The sequence below is a fragment of the Taudactylus pleione genome, unplaced genomic scaffold, assembly GCF_031769625.1.
Source record: "Taudactylus pleione unplaced genomic scaffold, aTauple2 ptg000265l, whole genome shotgun sequence".
In the NCBI taxonomy this organism is placed as follows: Eukaryota; Metazoa; Chordata; class Amphibia; order Anura; family Myobatrachidae; genus Taudactylus; species Taudactylus pleione.
This window is the reverse complement of record NW_028284667.1, coordinates 6495709-6517008: the sequence shown is the minus strand read 5'-3', so window position 1 is coordinate 6517008 and position 21300 is coordinate 6495709. Positions and strand designations below refer to the sequence as shown.

The 21300-nt window shown below is 39.8% G+C and overlaps 1 protein-coding gene across 1 annotated transcript in view; it reads right to left on the bottom strand.

Moving 5' to 3' along the window:
- Positions 1-1091: 1091 nt before the first annotated feature.
- Positions 1092-21300, bottom strand: part of ZBTB11 (zinc finger and BTB domain containing 11) — a 21545-nt gene continuing 1336 nt past the window's right edge. The window contains exons 2-11 of the mRNA XM_088481120.1: positions 13792-14021; positions 13423-13654; positions 8845-10028; positions 7611-7784; positions 6942-7163; positions 6272-6416; positions 5242-5359; positions 3600-3758; positions 2520-2695; positions 1092-2247 (exon numbers count right to left, since the gene is read on the bottom strand). Of these exons, the coding sequence (XP_088337246.1) occupies positions 1709-2247; positions 2520-2695; positions 3600-3758; positions 5242-5359; positions 6272-6416; positions 6942-7163; positions 7611-7784; positions 8845-10028; positions 13423-13654; positions 13792-14021 (3179 nt within the window). The 3' untranslated portion in view covers positions 1092-1708. The remainder of the gene's footprint in view (positions 2248-2519; positions 2696-3599; positions 3759-5241; positions 5360-6271; positions 6417-6941; positions 7164-7610; positions 7785-8844; positions 10029-13422; positions 13655-13791; positions 14022-21300) is intronic.

Genomic DNA, 21300 nt, shown 5'->3' with positions numbered 1-21300 from the left:
TCCATAAAGAACACTTGAGGAGATGTTAAGTATTCTTCAACATCTAAACCAAAATTGACATCTAGACCTCTTCTTTACACTCAAGACTAGTTTGAAAATCCTCCATAAAAACTAAGGCCGGGCAAATTGGAATTACTTATCATTCACATCACACAGTGTGTACGCTCAATCACACATTTACGTGCATAGTCAGCGGGGTTGTCCCATCTGATCTGCTGCATGGGCCGGCATGCGGGTGAATACAGGATGAAAGGGTATATCGCACGGTTGTTACACCAATATATGCTTCCATCAGGTCGGCTAGAATATATATCGTTGTTTTCAGCCGTAAGTTGTACTTCATCATCCAGTTATCAGATATTTAAATTGCTGAGGAGGTTGATCTTGCACATATTAAGTGTACAGTATGCATAAAAATGCTCCTTATCACAGACACTGTAGTGCAGAGTTATTCCCTTGGAGAAGATCAGAGCACTGAGAAAAAAAAAACAGAAAAAGTTCAAATCTAAAACTGGATACTCCTGAGTGGTGTGTACGCAGCCGATACGTCGGCCCAACGTATCAGATCCTGGGTAGACATCAGAAAGAGGTACTGAACGATGGAACGATACCTCATTACCTGCATCTAGGCTGCATGCGATCTCATCCGGTTGGGCGTGCAGCACGGCCGACCTAACTATATTGCATGTGGCCACGGGAGCGCGCACATTAGCCGTACACACTGAACGATGCGGCCGATAAGTTGTTCAGATTCTGACAGAAACTATATATTGTGCAGACATAGTGTGTACCCAGCCTAACTTGTTATACTACCCTTTAAATAAGGCAGGGGTTCTTACCTGGACCTAGCAGCAATAATGTATTATAGTCTTAGAGTAAATGGACACTATCCAGTTTGGGTTCTCATCCATTGAATTAGGAGTCCTGACGTCATATGGCTCCTTAACATACACATTTCAACATCATTCTATGCAAGATGTAATGAATACAAATGCACCTACCATCACAGAAGTTACCAGATATACTTTACAATATATTTACTGTAATGTCTTGTATTGTTTAACTGTGTATATTCAATGACAAGACCATGAAAAATAAACAATACATTTAATAATATGCTTTTGTTCACTTGTCCCTTAGTTGATAACAGCTGTCAATCCAAGAAACATTTAAAAAATAAATTTGGCATCTATCCATAACCATGCAATTTGCAGTTCAAGCACTTCTATACATTATTAGATGTCACTGATTCAGAGTAATTTATTAGTAGTTTATTTGTAACGAGGTACATGAGGGTTTCATGTAAACTTTACCAAGGCAACGACTGAACATCTAACAAGATAAACTCATAGGTTTCTCTTTATGCCTCACAGAATCCAAAGGAGGACAATCATTTATTTCTACATTCTGTGCATGGTTTTAGGAAAGTAATTGCAAGTCCAGTGCAAAAAAAAAAAAAAATTACATTTATTTTCATTATGTCCAAAGAACATAGGTCTAAAAACCTAATCTAGGAAATATTACAACTTGTACTGTATGTTTTGTAATAACAACTAGGAGGAGGGCACTGCAAGTAGGGACATATGCAGATACACAAAATAAGCAGCAAACCATTAAAGTATTTGGTTACACATACTTGGGTCGCATACTTTATTGGCATGGAGTAAGTGCTACAGTATATACAGCTTCACCTAATTGCATATTTATGTCATAGGACCTCTGACACATGACCAACTTCCATTTCCACAGTCTCTATGGTATCAGTCCCTTCAGGAAGTTTAGCCCCCTGCTGGGCCAGTACATAATTTACCACCTGCATGATGCTTTGGTCAGAAAGTGAAGACACCGATGCGCATTCCTGGCTGCTAGTAACTGCTTCAACTGAATCGACCACTGCTTCAACTGAATCAACCACATCTCCGGCTACCAAAACAGTCTCAATTTCTTCCGTTACAATCTCAGATTGCGACTCTTCTAGCTCATTTGGCACAAAGCTTACAGCATGTTCTACCTGGGTTCCTTGGTGGTGAAACTGTAGACTGTCTTTCTCCAACATAATCTTGCAAGGTATATAGTTGCTATGATACTTGGTCATGTGTTTGCGTAAATTCCGAGCATCTATGTAGGCTTCATTGCATACAGGGCAAACGTAAGGCCTCTCCCCGGTGTGTGTCCTCACATGGCGTTTCAGAGAACGGGCATCTGCCCATGCTACTCCGCATGTCAAGCACTCAAATGGCTTTACCCCTTTAGAAAAAAAATAAATAAATAAAAAATATTTTGCAGTAATCAAAAGTGTTACATAATATTACAAGTACCTTATACAAATCACTATTTTATTATTAGAGTCCTATAAAAATAATATATTACATGGTCATCCCTTAATATTTACATTAGACAATTCCAAAAATGACATTTAAAAGTGGACAGAAGCCCCTCATGCAAACCAATTTATGGCAGTGATCTCACACTGGAACTTGTTTCATTTCTTTGCCTTCTACAGTAAAAATGTTATTTACCTTCATGATTGTTAACATGTCTTCTGAATTCTCTCAACTGGGTGAACGTTTTTCCACAGTGGTCACAGACACGTTCAATATTTCTCTTTATCCTCCCTTTCTTGCCATGGGTGGCTTTATTCACATGTCTCCTAAATAGTGACTTCTCAAAGAACTCCTTTCCACAAATATTACACCTGAAAGTAGTAAAATGGTTGTACACTAACCTTTATTTATCTGTTAACATCTAGCATTTCTTTTATATACATCTAGCTTCCCTTTACTTTGTCCATCCATCACTCATCTCATAAAAAGCTTTATCCCATTTAATTTCTCTCTTTCCACCAATTCCTTTCCTTTTGCCCTAAGATTTGCGTGAATCACCCTAAACTAGGCCCTAACTTGTCTTGGCAACCAACACTACACCTTACAACCCCTACTGACCATTTAGGTGCAATAAGAAATAACCTTTACTAATAATCCCAGACTTCTCAGCAGCTTTCAACAAAAACACTTGTAAATAGGGTTTAAAATAATGAAAACCAAAACTTTAATAAGAACCTAGCAATTCCATAGCATCTCTAAGACAACATGTATAGAAATGTGCCTATTATCATTTACAAGGCCTTTCACAATACTACACTACTGTACATATGCATCTTCATTTTGGTATTCACCCTGCTGCACAATGTGCTGGTCTCAATACCTACTGCTTCCATCACTTGTAGCCCCCCCTGTGCTCCTACAGGAATTACCCAGAGCAGTTTCTCTGGAACTCTGCCTTACCACAGTTTCTCTAACCTTTAAAGGACCCAGCCTAAAACTCACATTTTAGAAAAGCCCAAATGATTAGCAATAAGTGATCACCTCACAAGCAAAGCCTTGTGCATATTTATCAAAGTAAAAGTACTTTCCCTTTTATATGCACAATTCAAATGTTGACCGGTGAGCTTACCAAGTATAGCTATATTGTGTACAAACTCTCCTATTATGTGTATGCAGACATATAGTTAGCATTTCAAATATGGCATCATTTGCTCTAAAAAGGACCAATGGACTCTTAGCTCCTATCACACACACACGCGCAAGAAATGCCCTCACCTGTACGGTTCTGTCACAGAATGGGATTTTACATGGGAATACCAATCTTTCTTCCAACTGTAGCACTTTCCACAAATTTCACACTCAAATGGCTTCACCCCTAGGTGCTTGTTCATGTGTTGCTGCAAATCCCGGGCTTCACAGAAGCTACTGTCACACCTGTATTGAATTATAACCATATTACAAACGTCAAAATCTACACAACTAATGGTCCCCATACATCTACCGACAGATCGCGCGATCCTGCGATGGGATTGGAAACGCTGATCGATGTTCTGCGATTCGTCAGCGCATCAGTGAAATTCTCCATGTTAATCATATTTTGATGGTGATCGGCAAATTAGTGAAATCCAACATGTTGGATTTCACCGATCCTTCAATGTGGGGGTTGCAGGATTGCAACATCGCGGCAATCCATCGGTAGGGTAATGGCCCCCTTAAGATTACACTGAACATATTTCTTTGTTTCCATTCAAAATTCGCAGCACAAGGTCCAAATTGAATACAATTTAAACAGTGGATAACAATAAGCTTTCAGTACTTTAATCAAGCTCTAATGATAAATGATCCATGTGAACAAAATTACAATGACATAATTTGGAACACTAGAAATGTTATGCAGAACGCCTCATTTTGTCTATTGACAGTGGGTGATTTCTATCCCAAGTAAGCACATAAGTTAACTTTTCCAATCAGGAAATTTACATTCCCTGCAATACATTTATCTGCCATTAGATGGCACTTATGAAGTCAAGTACAGATGTGTCCACATACACCAATCCTCAAATTGTGGCAAATAGCCCCATTTAGCGGGCCATAGACTTTGCAACTTAGCCTCGACTAAACACTAATCCCAAGTACCTAGTAAGCTATAAGCAAACTAAGGTGCAAAGTTGAGGAAAAAAGTAGCACAATGGAGGAAAAAGTACACAATCTAGGTAAAAATGCAAAAGACAGGTCTGATACGTGCTTATGCATAGTAAAACTTAATCAGCGACTACAAAAAACACCCAAAAAACTAAGTACCTAGAACACTGTATGAGAACCAAGAAACAAAACTGAGAAAAAAGTATGCAGCACTGGAATTACAAAGGATAAGTGTATGAGGACACAAACACTTTCAAAAGCCATTATTTATCAGTTTAATATAGTTATATATTAAATGTTTGTTTATCCATTGAAATTAAAATGGAAATTAAAAGTATTCTTTTAATTCTTGTTTATTTGTTGTAGAACAAATAAAAAAATAAATAAAAAAATTCCCACCAAAAATGGTTTGCAAATGGATTCTAAATGGACTGCAATGTCAGTGTAATCTGTGACTTCCACTTTTTTTTTACAATTATTCAACAGCAAGCTTAGCAGTACGTCACTGCACGGCAAGTAACACCTAATAATGGTTTGGTGTTCATCATACGGTGTGTGCTACACAAATGGTGGCTGATTCACCCAGAGACAGACAAAATTAAGTAGGTTACATCTGTAGAAGAAAGAGCATTTTGCACTGACAGAGAAACCCTTCTCATTGTCTTATTCAGTATACATAAAGAGGCCAAGTTAGAGTAATGCATAGGCAATGGAGTGAGAGAACTGCGGGTGCAAAATGATGTTTCTTCATAGACCAAATGTATAGGACACTTACTGTGTGCAATGATATTCCCGCACTTCAGCTTTGGGCCTGTGCTTCTTGAGGTGCTTGCTAAGTCCTGACGCTCTATGAAAAGTCTTGCCACACATTGTGCAAAGATACTTTGTTTCGCCTTAAAAATTGAAAAAACAAATAAAAAAAAAATCTTAAAAACTGAAATTACTTTGAAAAATGCAAAAACTTAAACTGCAAGAAGCAAGATGACTTGTGCAAAATAGCCGCATTATTCCATATTTAGCCATAATATTTCACAAACTTTGCTGGCGTAATATTTGCCTTAAGTGTTCCCAGACCTTCCCCAGCCTTACCAGGCAGAAAAAGTTAGCCCAACTTTATTCATCATATATACATTTTGCAGACTGCAGATTTACAAACATGGGGCCCGATTCAGAGATGTACACAAACCCAATGGTGTACGTACATCTCAGCTGATGTGAGATCTGGGCAGGTGCAGATGGGGCACTGCACATGTACAGATTTTGTTCTGTAAGATCGCATGCAGTGCACCCAACCGTGTGGGGGCATGTATGGGGCGGCCGACGGCCAGCGTTCTCGAAAGCAGGGGGGTGTCGTGGTCAATGTCCATGTCTTCCGACGTAACTTCGCTGGCCCCAACAGTGTAAAAACACCAGCCATCCTGAGTAACCTAAGGACCGACGTTCACGCAGATGATCCGATGCTGCGTCTTCGGATGCAGCTATGAATCAGAGAAACTGGCAGGAGTCATCTATTTACACAAGACACCTCATGGGGCGTTAGTATATTATTTCGCAGCAGCTATGCAATAGCGTCCATCTCTCAATCAGGCCCACAGGGAGGAAACCAGGAGATTATATGGGCAGAACTTCTTTTTAACAGCGCAGACAACTCAATTTACACAAAGTATCACCACAATATTGCTAACCTCTACTATGTCTATCTTGGCCATAGCAGAAGTATATGCTGATGTATTACCATGCCAGCAAAGTAGTGCAAAATTGTAAATAGGGCAAAAGGTGGACAAATAATTTCAATAGCACCATACCCGTGTGTGTGCTAACGTGTTCCTGTAGACTGCGGTTGGTCACAAATGACTTCTCACACATGTCACATTTGAACTGTTTGTGTGTTTCATGTAAGGCTTGGTGCATCTTTAAACCATGCTTGTGCGTAAAGGTCTTCTCACACATCTGAGAACAAACAGGCAATAAAGCACAGAATAAAACGTACAAAAGAAAAGATGTGAGACTTAACAGTCTAATGTTCTAGATGTACTTCATTTGCGAACCTAAACACATCTAAAGTCAGTTATATAGAGCACCTAACTGGAAGACTAATCACTTGCTATATACACAAGATATGAATAGAATTACATACAACATATAAGCCACCGTGTGCTTTACTTTGTGCCCCCAATGTAATGGGCCAGTGGTGGATCCCTTCCCAAGAACATTCACTGCTACCTGCAAATCAGCACCGGACTGAGATTCTGCATAAGAGAAGACGCTACGGGCCCAGTTATTCCAACTAACATGAGTGGAGAAGAGGAGGAGGGGTGCAAGTTAATGTGGCACGCATCTCCTTCTAGCACTGCATCATTTCCATTCATACTAGTATTCATTTTACAAACAGCATGTTGTGCTGTAGCACTAGCACCCCCTTCTGTCCTGCCTAGTAAGTTTTGCTGCCTGTCCTAAATTAGACAACACACTTACCTGGCAAGCATGTGGCTTCACACCGGTATGTTTCAGCATATGTAATCTCAAAGAGCACATTTTGGGCAGGGTTCTTCCACAAATATCACAAATATATTGTCGTTTAGTCCTCCCTTTGGTCATTTGAAATCCTGTTTCTACATCAGCTGGTTCGGTTTTACGAGAGTGTCTGATCAGATGAGCACGTAAGGATGCTCTGTACTGAAATTCTTTCTTGCACAGCTACAAGATACAAAATACATTTTCAGCAACTGGAAGTAGTAGCAGCATACCGGTGATTTATAAGCTACTAATATGCCTATCTATTGTATTAAGAAGTAGTTGGATTTAACAGGACAGCCCACAAACATTAGAAAGACATGCTTGCTGTCACACGATTCTTGCAGAAGTCATCCTAGTGCAACACCCAACCCTGTACTTTTTCCCTTTCTTAATAGAAAAGAGACAACACTAACACAACATTGTGTAACAATACTAACAAAATATGCTTGCCCTAATATTGAGAGCATAATCTAAATGAAAACTACTAGATTTTTGATCCCATCATTATATAGCTCACATTTGTTTCAATTCAATCTTTATATTCCACATAGAACTTCTGCATTCTTTCAACAGACAATGAAATGTAGCTAATGAAGTGCTCTGCTTCCCAATAACAGTGCGACTTACCGGACACTTGAAGTCTTTGATGCGGTCATGCTGCACACTGTGCATGATCAGGGCATATTTGCGTTGAAACACCATCCCACATTCTTTACATTTGTGCTCCTCTTCTACATTTGCAACTTCTTTTTTGGGTGGCAACATTCTTTTCTTGCCTCTCTGCACCAATTTCCTAGCAGCCTTTATGCAAGGGTGAAAAAAATAAGACAAAAAGCTTTATGCCAATATTCTGTAACAGCAGAGAACATTGTGTGTAACTTGACTTTGCCCGGTTAAGGGGGGTATCCACTAGGCGACATGAAAGTCTGAACGTCCAGCGTTCAGACCTTCATGTCGCCGATATGCGGTGCTGGCACTGAACGGCGTTCACTGAACTTCATTCAGTGAACGAGCCCGACCTCCTATCCCTGAGCGTGCCGAACCTGACTAGGGTCGTCAGGTTGACGGGCATGCTCAATAGACAGTCTGAGACGGCAAGGACCCAGCGTGCACGCACATCGCTAATCCTTGCAGGCTATCCATTACCCGACTTTGTGAACAATGCGCCCAACGTCTCCTGGTTTTGGTCGGATTGTTCAAAAAGTCGGGTAATGGATAGGCCCCTTTACTGACATTTTTTGATACAGACCAGACCCTTGATAACACCAGAGCTGCCCTTGCTACTATGTAACTATGCTACTATCCCTTTATGTAACCAAAGGATTATCACATTTGAATAAGAATGACAGAAACACTTTAAAAAGAGTAGATAAAAAGGACTATGGGACAGAGCATAAAATTGTGGCAGTCTAAGATTAGATATAATCTACCTGCTGGCTTTGAAGACATTCTACAATTATTATCTCTTTAATAAATTAATCTCAAGTAGATCAGTGGTTTTTAACAGGTAATGTTTTACAGATTTCAGTCTGTAGCCCATTAAAATAGAATTCCCCTGTGCATGATTAAAGAAATCCACAAAACATGACCTGTTGGTTGTACTGGTGTACTGGAGTTTAGAACCACTGAAGATGATGAAATACATAAGACATATAGAGGTCAATTCAATCCGTGAGTCACAGCTTATTGTTTGCAGCCCCACAAGTCTTTGGGCTGCGAGGGGGCAAGTTGCTCTGCCGTAGGCAGCATCTCTAAGCCGTTACAATGACAACTTGCCCCCCCCCCCCCCCCGCTGCTAACTGAATTGACCCCATAGTATTAGTGTGCCTTGAAACAAATAAGTTGTGTAGTAAGTAAGCACCTGTTGGACTGCAGACTTTGGGTTTGGCTGTCTATTCAAATGCTTCTTTTCTTTCCCTCTGTGCATCTGGATATATCCCCCTTCACCCACAGAGCGCTCTCGCAGCTTGCTTTTATAAGGACCTGCTTCTGAAAATTCTGGAATCTCTGGTGTGGACGCACTCATTCCAACAGACTGAGACCCTGCTACTGATGTACTCTCTTCAACAGCAGATTCCTGTGTAGATGTGCTTGCACCCGCTGCTGCAATTCCCATAGCAGATGGGTCTCCTCCAACAGTTGGGGATTTGGGGGAGTTAGGAACACGAGCACGCTTCCTCTTCAAGGACTCTTTACTTTTTTCTATAGGTTCATTTTCCACCACATCAATGTTAACTTCTGTATCATTTTGCTCAACAGATGGTGAGCCTGGAGTAATGATAATATTGGCTACACCTGTCTCCAAGGCACTTCCACTTAATCCGGTCTCTTCCAGCCATGTGTGATGTCCTTTACCTTCAGTCCCACAGCCTGGTATCATTTGTGACTCAGATGCATGTGCATTAAGAGAGGACTGGGAATTTGAGCATTCGATAGCAGATGTGATAACTTCTGGAGATATGTCTACTGTTTGCTGAGGTTCTGTCTCAACTGATGCAACTTCAATAACTGCAGGAACAAGAACTACAGGCTGCAGGACTGAAGCCGCATTTGAAATGTATATTGCCGTGGTGCCATCAACAGAACTGGATGGAATATCACTGTCTCTAGTCAGCTGTATCATGGGCTGCACAGGCAAAGGTGTTGATATTGTACTTGGCTGTGAAGTTTCATCTGCAGTTATGTTGTTCCCAGATACCGTTCCTTCTGTGGCCTGACATTCCACATTGTCCTGATGTAAAATCTGTTGTTCACTTACTACCTCTTCCACTACGGTCAGTGTTTTATTGCCTACATTCACAGACTCTTCTATATTGACATTGTGTAACTTCTTTTCCGAAGCTACAGTTTGAACTTCCCCCTTTAAATACAAAGTAAGTTGCTTTTCCTCCATCTGTTTATGAACTGTCTCACAGATTTCTAGCACTTCATGCATGTAGAGATGTCGAGCAAGCATTGCAAGTTCAGCCATACTGCAGAAATCAAAGGAGAGATCCGAGGTGTATGCAAATTCCAGCAGTGGCAGGAAACTGGCCTTGAAAAATCCTAGGAATCAAGCCACGAGGAACAATTATACAACAGTGAGCCTATAATTAGTGGCATATCACAGTACTATTATACTACTCAGTGACACATTGTCTAAATAAGATAGATACTGATAAACACTGCCCTGGTGTCCAGTCCACAAAGGGTTAAAACAATAAAATATAGTAAAAAGCAGAGAATGGCACTCTGGGACTTAAAGCAATTAATATTTAAAAAATAATCACAAGTTAAACCAACGTTTCGGTGTCCTCAAACATGATAAATTAATCCAACGGTTCTAATTTTTCCTTTTTAAAAACAGGATTTTGGTTCTTACCGCTAAATCCATTTCTCCAATTCCATAGGGTACACTGGAGCTTAAGGCACTGGGGTATAGACGGTGGATGAGTGGAAATGATGAAAAATTATAGCCACCGTGCTACCAAGGAATACCGAATTATATTTATAAAGATACAACAGATGTTCCATGCTACTGTTAAAGGTTGCCAACCAAAAGAAAAACAAAGAGGAAAAATAACAGCGCAGTGGAACACCTTATATGTACATTTGTTTAATAATATGGAAGATTCCAGCTATATCAAAATATAATTAAATCTGTTTAATCATGTAGGTAAAGAATACATTTAATATATGACAGACATTCTTTGCCAATAACATATACATATAAAAATAAATAATATCATAATCAGAATGTTATAATATATCTCAAAAATGTAACACCAAATCTAAAATAACCAATCAATGTCAGTTGATGTTACAAAATAGCTAACACTGAAACAAGGTAGCGGATTTGCCCAAATCACAATATTCTAAATCAGCTGAATCATAATTTAATGCTGATATGTTAGTTACAGAACATATTTGTTATCCTCATTATTAAGAATCCTTTATGAATGTCTCTTTATATTTCCTCCGATCTGTATAGAGCATAAAAATGAATAGACGAAAAAGCACTTGTTGGACTCCACAAAGATAATTTAGATATATCGAGATCAACATTCTTTAAACAGCATATGTAAGTATTGCCTGCAGTAACCGTTAAGCCGCATCCGGCTAGGGATTAATGAGTTAATCCGCAATGGGATGCAGGTCTGGAAAAAATACAGCACTAGATCCTGTATAGACAGGGTAATGATTGTCCTTCTCATGTCCCGCAAACTATGACAATGATAATTGGTGAGACGAACCATATGTAATGTACGGACACTCACCAAAAACCGGGTCCTGTTAACCTCGCGGCAGGGTCCGCCCTTTTACACCGCTTGCCCGGCTTGTGACCAGCTGTAAATGACAGTCCAATAACACAGCCTGGGAATGACTGCCCGGGCTGTCTGTACCCGCAGTTACTCACAGCAGTATGATGGGGAGGTCTGATGTCCCTGTGTACCAGGATCCGCTCAGTCTCCCCGCAATGTCGGCTTGGTGCACCTACTGGAAAAACCCCTGTACCATATCCGACCTATGACATCTGTGCACAATAAGATGAATACTTTAACTTCGTGCTACTCCAAATTCAATCAGATGGGTGCTGAATGATGGTACCACCCTTGGTGGGACATTCACTGCTGCTAGCCGCCCGGGTGCTCGGTGGGCACATGGAGACCTGGGAACAAGCCACAGTAAGCTGTGACGGGACTGATAACTGAGGCCAGGGACCCAGGCACTGGCCGCAGTCATCCCCCCCCCCCCCCCCCCAGGCTCCACTCATCCACTGTCTATACCCCAGTGTCTTAGCTCCAGTGTCCCCTAGTGGAGAAAAATATACATTCATTGATTTAAAGTCCCAGAGTGCCATCCTCTGTTTTTTGATATATAGAGAGACAGCTATGTATATGTGTATAATATATATATATATATATATATATATATATACACACACACACACACACACACATACATATACACACACACACACCGATCAGCCATAACATTAAAACCACTGACAGGTGAAGTGAATAATATTGATTATCTCACTATAACGACACTTGTCAAGGGATGAGATATATTAGGGAGCAAGTCAGTTCTTGAAGTTGACGTGTTGGAAGCAGGAAAAATGAGCAAGCATAAAGATCTGAGCGACTTTGACAAGGGCCAAATTCTGATGGCTAGACAACTGGGTCAGATCATCTCCTAAACAGCAGGTCTCGTGGGGTGTTCCCGGTATGCAGTGGTTAAAACCTACCAAAAATGGTCTAAGGAAGGACAACTGGTGAACCAGCAATAGGGTCATGGGCGTCTAAGGTTCATTGATAAGTGTGTGGAGCAGAGACTACCTAGTCTGGCTACTGTAGCACAAATTGCTAAAAAAGGTAAAAATGGCTATGATAGAAACGTGCAAGATCTGGTTAGAGTGTCCCCTGTTGACTGCCGAAAGCACCTACGTTATGCACGTGAGCGTCAGAACTGGACCATGCTTCAATGGAAAAAGGTGGTGTGGTCTGATGTGTTCTTTTACATCATGTGGACAGCCGGGTGCATGTGCGCATCTACCTGTGGCAGAGAAGGCACCAGTAGTATGGGAAGAAGACAAGCCGGCAGAGGCAGTGTGATGCTCTGGGAAATGTTATGCAGGGAAACCTTAGGTCCTGGCATTCATGTGGAAGTTACTTTGACACGTACCACTAACCTAAACATTTATTATTTATTTATTGTTACAGACCAAATACACTGCTTCATGGCAACTGTATTCCCTGATGGCAGTAGCCTCTTTATGCAGTATAATGCACCCAGTCACACTGCAAAAACAAGTCCGAGCCATGAAGGCCAACTTACAGGACTTAAAGGATCTGCTGCTAACGTCTTGGTGCCAGATACCACAGGACACCTGGATTCAGTATGGTTCAAATCCTGACAGCAGCATGCCGGCAGCAGTGTAAATCCCGATCGTCGAAAGGTAAGTATCCACTAACCAATTTTCCCCCCTAACACTCCCTTAGGGGTGCCCAACCCCAATCCCCACTCTAAGTGCCTAAACCTAACCCCCCCCTTCCCCACCACCTCAACCTAAGTCCCCCCCCTGGGGGGGAACCCTAAATCTATCCCTCCCCCCCCGCGGCTGTCCGCGCCCGGCTTACCTTCGATCGGTGAGCCGGGTGTCGGGCTCCCGGCGTAGGTAAAATGACAGGCGTCAGGATTTCGACACCTGTCATTTAGCCCTTGCCGGCATTAGACAGTCGGGATTCCGTCCATCGGCTTCCCGACTGCTTCTTGGACACCTTGAGAGGTCTTGTGGAGGCCATGCCTCAAAGGGTCAGAGCTGTTTTGGCAGCAGGAGGGGACCTACACAACATTAGGCAAGTAGTTTTAATGTGATGGCTGATCGGTGTATACACTTGGAACAGCTAAAGATGCCAGTTTAATATGAAGACTAAAAGTAACTCATTGTTGATCTTACCGGAGAGATCCACAAAAGCTTCATGGCTAGAGACTGCTCCTTTTTCAATAAATAACTCTCTGAAGTACTCGCTGCTGGCCGCCAGGACTGACTTGTGTGCCTTATATTCCTCACCTTCAATGAGCAGTGTCACATCACAGAACTGATTAGCAAGTCTTTGTTGGTTCAACTGATCCAGCACTGCCTGGCCATGCTTCGGAGAAGACTGCTTCACCACACCTTTACTATCAACCTTAAGAATTAAGAATAAAATAAGTCAGTACGCATATAGATCATGAAGACTGCACATTGTCATAGGTAAAGAGGTTTAGAAGAGGCAATAACTATAGTCAAAGCATGCAAAATATGTGATAAAGTCAGAACACATACAAAAACCAGTTCATGTTTTGCCACAGGCGTCTTTCTATTGGTTTTAGGATTCGAATTTGCATTGGATGCAGGGTTATGGCTTTCTTCGTCTGTCTCGTTGCCGTCTGATCGCACTTCAAGACCAAACTCCTCCAACATTTCTGTGGGGTCAGTCACAGAGCGTGAGCGGTCTGACTTCTCCTGGCATTTACTGCACTCCTTGATGTAATCTTTCATGTGTTTCAAAATACCTGATTGATTGAGAATGAAACAATCATTGACACAACCTCTTTAAATGTTGTCCTTGCCTCCCATATCTAGACGATATAGTAAGATACTGAAAGGCCCATTTTGTCAAATTATTTATAATAATGTCACTTTGTAAAGCTCTGGGAGAAGGTTTCAACAAAAAAAAAAAAAAAAAAAAAAAGACACCACACTGCTCCTCAACAGGACCAGAGAATTGTAATTTATATGTAGCTTAGGTTTAAAAAATACTAAAGCAATTTTGGCATTTGTTCTATGCTTGGTCAGATCTGGTATAATGGAAATGGTCTGTAAATATTTTAGAAATGTAGAACATGCTTCACAGCCTGGCTGACACTTTTTTTGCACAATTGAAAAAAGTGTGACCATTCATTTTAAAGAATGTCCATTAGAATGCTTGTATGTTTGCATAGTGCGCGCACACACACACAGATCATTTGCCAGCCCCACCTATATATTATATCGGTGTTCTTTCTGTGTTTGTGTGGGTTTCCTTTGAGCACTTGACTTTCCTCGAAGTCCAAACAATGAGTAGGATAATTGGTTTCTGACAAAAAGTGGAAACTTGTGTATGTGTACATGTATGTGTTAGGGATTTTAGGCTGTAAGCTCAAATGAGACAGCGATTGATCTAAATGATCACACAGGACAACAACTGAGCACACCCAAGATGGCTGCCTCACCTTCTGCAAAATAAAGAGGCTTTCAGTCCTACAGGAAGAAAAGAGCTGTATAAATAAAGCATTATTATTAATTATATGCTTCCCATTAATAGGTATGATGGTTTAGTGGGATTGACATTGTGCATGTACCGTGGGAACCAGGTTGATGGAAAAAGCGCTGGAAGCAGGCTGGAGCGCTAATTCACCCAACCTGGGCTCCCACAGTACATCTAACCAGGTCCATGCAAAGAATACACCAGCGGCTAGTTTACAAAGTGGGGCTTTACAAGCTGTCTGATGCTGTGGCTCCGTGGATTTATAATACAGGTTGAGTCTCCCATATCCAAAATGCTTGAGACCATTTTTTGTATATCGGAATATTCCGTATTGTGGAATAATTGCATATAACTATGAAATATCTTGGGAATGGGAACCAAATCTAAACACAGAATGCATTTATGTATTATATACACACAGCCTGCAGGTCATTTTATACAATATTTTCAATAATTTTGTGGCTCAAACAAAGTTTGTGTATGTACATGAAATTCACTTATGTTTCATATACACCTTATACAAAGCCTGAAGATAATTTTATACAATATTTTTAATAATTTTGTGCCTTAAACAAAGTTTATGTACAATGAACTATCAAAAATCGAAGGTTTCATTATCTCAGTCATGCCAAAAAAATTCTGTATTTTGGAATATTTGGATATGGGAGACAACCTGTAGCCTGGTCCTCCCAGGGACCGGAAGCGGGTAGATGCACAGAAGCATGGTAGTAACTTTGGCTAGTGCTCCCTTGATTCAGGTAGTCTTATCCAGTCCCATTAATACTTTTACTCGTACCTAAGCCAAGGACTATATACATTAATTTGTGGTTATTTCAATTTGATACTGTTACACCTTAGGTTGGATACATTATACAGGTTGAGTCTCCCATATTCAAATATTCTGAAATAAGGAATGTTTTTTAGCATGACTGATATAGTGAAACCTTTGCTTTTTGTGCACAAACTTTTTTTAATTCACAAATTAAAAATATTGCATAAAATTACCTGCAGGCTGTGTGTATATAAAACATAAATTAATTGTGTGTTTAGATTTGGGTCCCATTCCCAAGATATGCCATTATGGTATGCACATATTCCAATATATACGGCATATTCCGATATCCCAAATACCCCTATCTCAATAATTTTGGATATGGGATACCCCTTATCGTGTATCTTTATATCCATTACAGGATTGTTCTATATGTCTGGCTATGCAACAAGTATGTGATTATAGCAATTTGCCCAGGCTCCAGTAGTGCAATTCATTTATATAGATGTGAAAAAAAACAAGGATACATTCTGTTACATTCTATTGTCATTGAATCTAGTACAAGTGCATTTTATTAATAAATGTGTAAAAAAGTTTGTAATAATTTTATATGTACATTAAAATGTATTAATAAATTTGTTTATAGTATAAGCTCTATCTGAACAATTATATTGTTTTTTGCCCATTACAGTGCTGCTATTTTCTGTATATGGCTTCTTCCTTTAATGGTTGGCAATCCCTCCTAGCAGCAGCTACTGTACATAGGCAATTTTTGCTTCTGCACCCAGGGTTCTTTCCTTGTCAAGTGCTGATTATAGCAGTTTGTGTCAATATTTTTATACACACACAAAATTGCTAGACCAAACAGAAAACAACTGAAGACAGAACAGGCTGCAATAAGCTCCATAGCTGACATGAAAACTATTACAAACATCAACTTTACTTCTATGGGGCTTATTCAATTAGCTGCTATTTAGCATCTTTGCAGAAATGGTGAAGAATAGCATTTAGCAGTTTTTTTTAAGAAAATAAGTAATCCCAGCAAATTTGGGGTACATGAAAATGGGTGCTAGCATATTTTTCAGTTGCTAATATGAAGTTTTAAAATCTGTAAAAATCCACCTTCCGCAAGCACCTGAAAACTTAAAAACACCTGGAGCATAGTTGGGGACCCCCCTGGAGTCTATATCACTAGTTTTTAAGTTTGTCCCCCAACTTTGGACTTTTTCACCTCCAAAACTAAAGTACGTTTGTAGGGTGTTCTTAGGATTTTTTTTTTACTTTTTTAATGCAGTTTACCTTTGGGGGGACTGTCCCAAGGGTGCAGGGGGTACCCGCAGCTTTGCACCTCAAAACCCCAATATTTTCCGACACCTATTCATAGGCGAAACTTTATCGCAGGTCCCATTGCATTGAGTTTCCACACCGGCGAAAGGTCTTTGGAATTGAATACGGAAGAAACTTTTCGCATGGCAAAATGATGTCACCGGCAAAACTTTTCCGCAGAAATGGACTTATCGCGGCTAATTGAATACGGCCCTATATATGATCTTTTGTATTTATTGAAAAGTTTGGTATACAAATAAAAGGTAAACGCAGAGTTGCCTTATTAAAAATGAACTGTCAACTACTTGAGGTCAGCAATGTTTATATACTGCCCAGCATAACAGGAAGCCTCAGTGCAGATAAAGTTATCAGAAAAAGAACTAAAGCTGCCACGCTCGTGGCAAATGTCAGTCAGTTTGGATGTTTTGCCACATGGGTGTCAACAAAACAATTCCATGATCTAATTAAGATTAGTTTGGAAGCTTGGTATTTCAACTGGGAACTAAAGATTACCTAATCTGGAATCCATGGTGTATGATATAACATTGGTGCTTTAATGATGGTTACAAATTTATATTATTATACAAGAACATACATTCATTTCGAAACTAGACATATATTGAAATGCATTTTTTTCATTGGGGGTTCGGGAAGGTCTTTTTGCCTATGCACATCTTCTGTCACCAAGTCAATCCAATAAACAGTGCAATACAAGGAACATGTCTGTAATTGCAGACAACTGAGACAGAGAGGCTTCATACAATAATTAAAGAGTGGAGGGAGTCCGCACTTGCTTGCACTTAAGATTCGAAAAAATGTGTGTATGTTAGTCTATCACAGTCAGGTGACCAAGCCGAGGCGAAACACGTGTCCTTGCCAGATCTGCTCGTGATAGCAAGCCAGCTGACACGCCACCCACAACCCATTACCAAGAATCCTACAAACTAGTGGTATATGTCCTTTTCTTTACCCTCCTTAACGCTCTCTCATCCCAGCGCGACTGCCGCCCTCCCCTGCAATGCCACTCGGTAACGGGATAGAAACAGCCTTGAGCAGGGACAGCCTTGAGCAGGGACAACTAAGTGGGGGCCGCTCTCTCATCCCTTGTTCGATGTTCTAGGCCAGGGAAAGCAGAAGTGGCGAGACACGACTCCTTCCCTGGGCTTTCCTATATTTTCTTATAATACAGACGTTTGTGGTTATATCTACCAATGGCTCTCTACTATTTTAGGTTCTACATGTCTAATCATTAGAAGCAAGAGATTGGATTCAATGCCTGACTAGATATGGAGTTGTGCTGTGATAGAACCTGTTACTGCAATAATTCATGGCAATGATAGAACTGGTTAGTGCTACGCATTGATTATATTTTGAACTATGTTGCAGATTGTCAGCATCTCTGATGATAAATTATCAGTAATATAACCACTTATATAGATAATTGCTGCTTTATTTTTGCTCAATTACTGTTTTTCAGTATGCACAGATATATAACCAGGTATAACTTTATATCGGTAACTGGTCTCTTATACATACATAAGACTATGTGGTTTTGATCATTCTGTGTGCATACGACTAACTGTTCTATACTGTTGATTTACTTTACCTCTAGAAATTTATTTCAAATTATATTTTGTAGAAATTCTAAGGCTGTTTAATGATTTAATATGAATAAGATATTAAAGCATATCTGTAACAGAGAGATACATATCTGATATTGTGTACATTAGTAATTTAATGTAGGTGGCTGTCAAGATTCCCTTTTCCCCTCTTTTTAATTAATTAAAGATTGTATTGATTAATTAGGGAACACTATTACGGATATTTTTGCCATAATTGTATTGTTTTATTAACTAATTTAGTGATTCTATATTTATCTTGATCTTATAGGACTGTACTTTTATAATTTTTAATAATACAACCCTTGTATAAAATAAGAGTGTTATGTAATATTATGAAAAAATAAAACTTATCTACAAATTATTAAAGAGTGCCCCAGAAATACTCATTTGTTCTTTTGCTTCGTAGCACAAATAACCTTTTCAGGCTTCATACAATGTCAAGTTTCCTAAATATTTATGAAAGTTTCAGGAATTTGTCACTACTGAAGGAAGCACAGCAAACCTGTGTTATTTAGTGAAAACTATTTAATGGTGCATACACACGGTCAGATTTTTCCTTCAGATATGAACGATAACGATTTAAAAATCGTTCAGTCGTTCATATCTGAAGGAAAATCGTTCATATCTGACATGCCTGAACGATGGACGATCAACGATGCGCGTTCCCATTTGTCAGATAACGATATCTGACATCTGATGGGTTTGCAGTCAGACTTGGACGATTCTATTAATTTTAATGCAGTCAAAAATCGTTCAATCGTTCAAAACTGGTAAAATCGTTCAGTCATTCATCTGACAAATCTGACCGTGTGTATGCTCCATTATGATTACACAGACATCCTGTGTGAGAATACATTTAAATAAACTACATGAACTCTCTTAAAATGATCCAATAGTTAATCAGCAAGTTAACGTGATAATTAAGGTTTTGAATGACTATTGGCCCTACTAGATCAACTATTAATAAACATTAACAAATATTTTGACTATGGAGGGAAAAAATAAACATACAGCAAATATCCTATAAAAAGAATACTTTAGTGCAGTGGTTCCCAAACTGGGTGTCGTGGCAGCCAGGGGCGCCTCAGGTTACTTGTGGGACGGGTTGGTGGTCCAGTACCAAATAAAATTATTTTTAGTCAGTGTGATAGGCAAAACCAGTGACTGCCAATGACCCACCACTTAACTGAATCTAAGGATGACATACACACAATTTGCTTTATTTAATTTTTTGCTGAATTTCTCAATAAGAAGCTTTTGGCCCAAGGGTGCAGTGGGAAAAATGCTGATACTCTAGGGCGGTGCGATTCAAAAAAGTTTGGGAACCACTGCTATAGTGCTAAGTTGGGAGCAAAGAAAAAGGAAAAAAACACTGCACCTGGACAAACCATGTTGCAATGCAAGGGGGTGCAAATACATTTATTTATTTAGCATGAAGTGTACATACTGGCTTCTTTTGCAGATAGCCCACACATGCTGGACAGCTTTGTTTTTGCTCTGGAATTCAGATGTCAGTTTGGACACACCCCTCCCAAATCTAAATCCCCCTGCACATTTGAAATCTGCCCCATCTGCAGTGCAACATGGTTTTATCCAAGCAGCAAAGCTACTGGCTTTTATTGTTGCTGTGTGTAAACTTATAAACTTAGAATCAACCCCCCAATCAACACACACACACATATATATATTATTTTTATTTTTTTTTCCCCCCCTGGTAAGATTTGTTTTGTATTCAAAGAAGAACACACAAGAATAGAGAGGAAAGAAAACTTTTTTTTAAGTTAAATTCACAGATGGACTATATAGTTTTTAGATGCAGGATATATAATTTGTGAAATCATAGTTCCAGAGATAGAGAGAGATAGATATAACACATATATATATATATATATATATATATATATATATATATATATATATATTTTATTTATATATTTTCAGTGCACTCAAATTACTTAATAATGACCAAAGGTCCTAAGCCTTAAGGTGCGTACACACTGGGCGATATTTTGGACAACGGAACGATAACGGTATCATTCAGGCCTCCAAAATATCATTCAGATTTTGCGCAAAAACGATCAACGATAACGACCAGCGATGCGCGCTCCCGCTGGTCACTGGTCTTTGACATTCATCGCCTGAACATGCAGGAAAATCTGACGATATTGGCAGGTTGTTGCATGCATGGGAATGAGGGACGGAGCTCGGCACTGAACAATATCCTTCATGATATCGTTCAGTGTTTGTACTCAGTGTTGTTAACGATACTGAGCACACCCCTGCCGGGGACACACTGGACGATGTCGCTCATGAAGCAAATAGTCTAGTGTGTACGCACCTTTATGGTGTATAATAAATAAAAATAAATAAATATAAAAAAACTTATTGAGCAGCTGCAAAAGTGTGGGCTCTTCTGATTTACTATGTGCAAGGGAGTTGAGAGCTTGCAATCCCCTCCAGCCGTGCTTTTCCTGACTACTAGGGGCAGATGCAGCACACATCTGGCTCATAAATACAACTGGCCTTCAATCAAGAAAGCCTGTCCACCCATTGGAGGGCCTTCCCTCTGATCTGCGAGCATGATTTAGAGCAAAAGGGCAAGGAGCGAAGGTAGATACAGTCAGTAATCCTACAGAAGAACACTGCAGGCAGACACAACCACTGTCTTATGACAGAACAATGCTTTTTACCAGCTACAAAACCAAAGTAAACAGAATGTTATACATCTAACAATACATATCTAATCAGATAATGATGTTAATAAAGAATGTGTAACAATCTACCACAATCTTTAATTCTATAATAGGAAGGCTAATTTGGAGTCT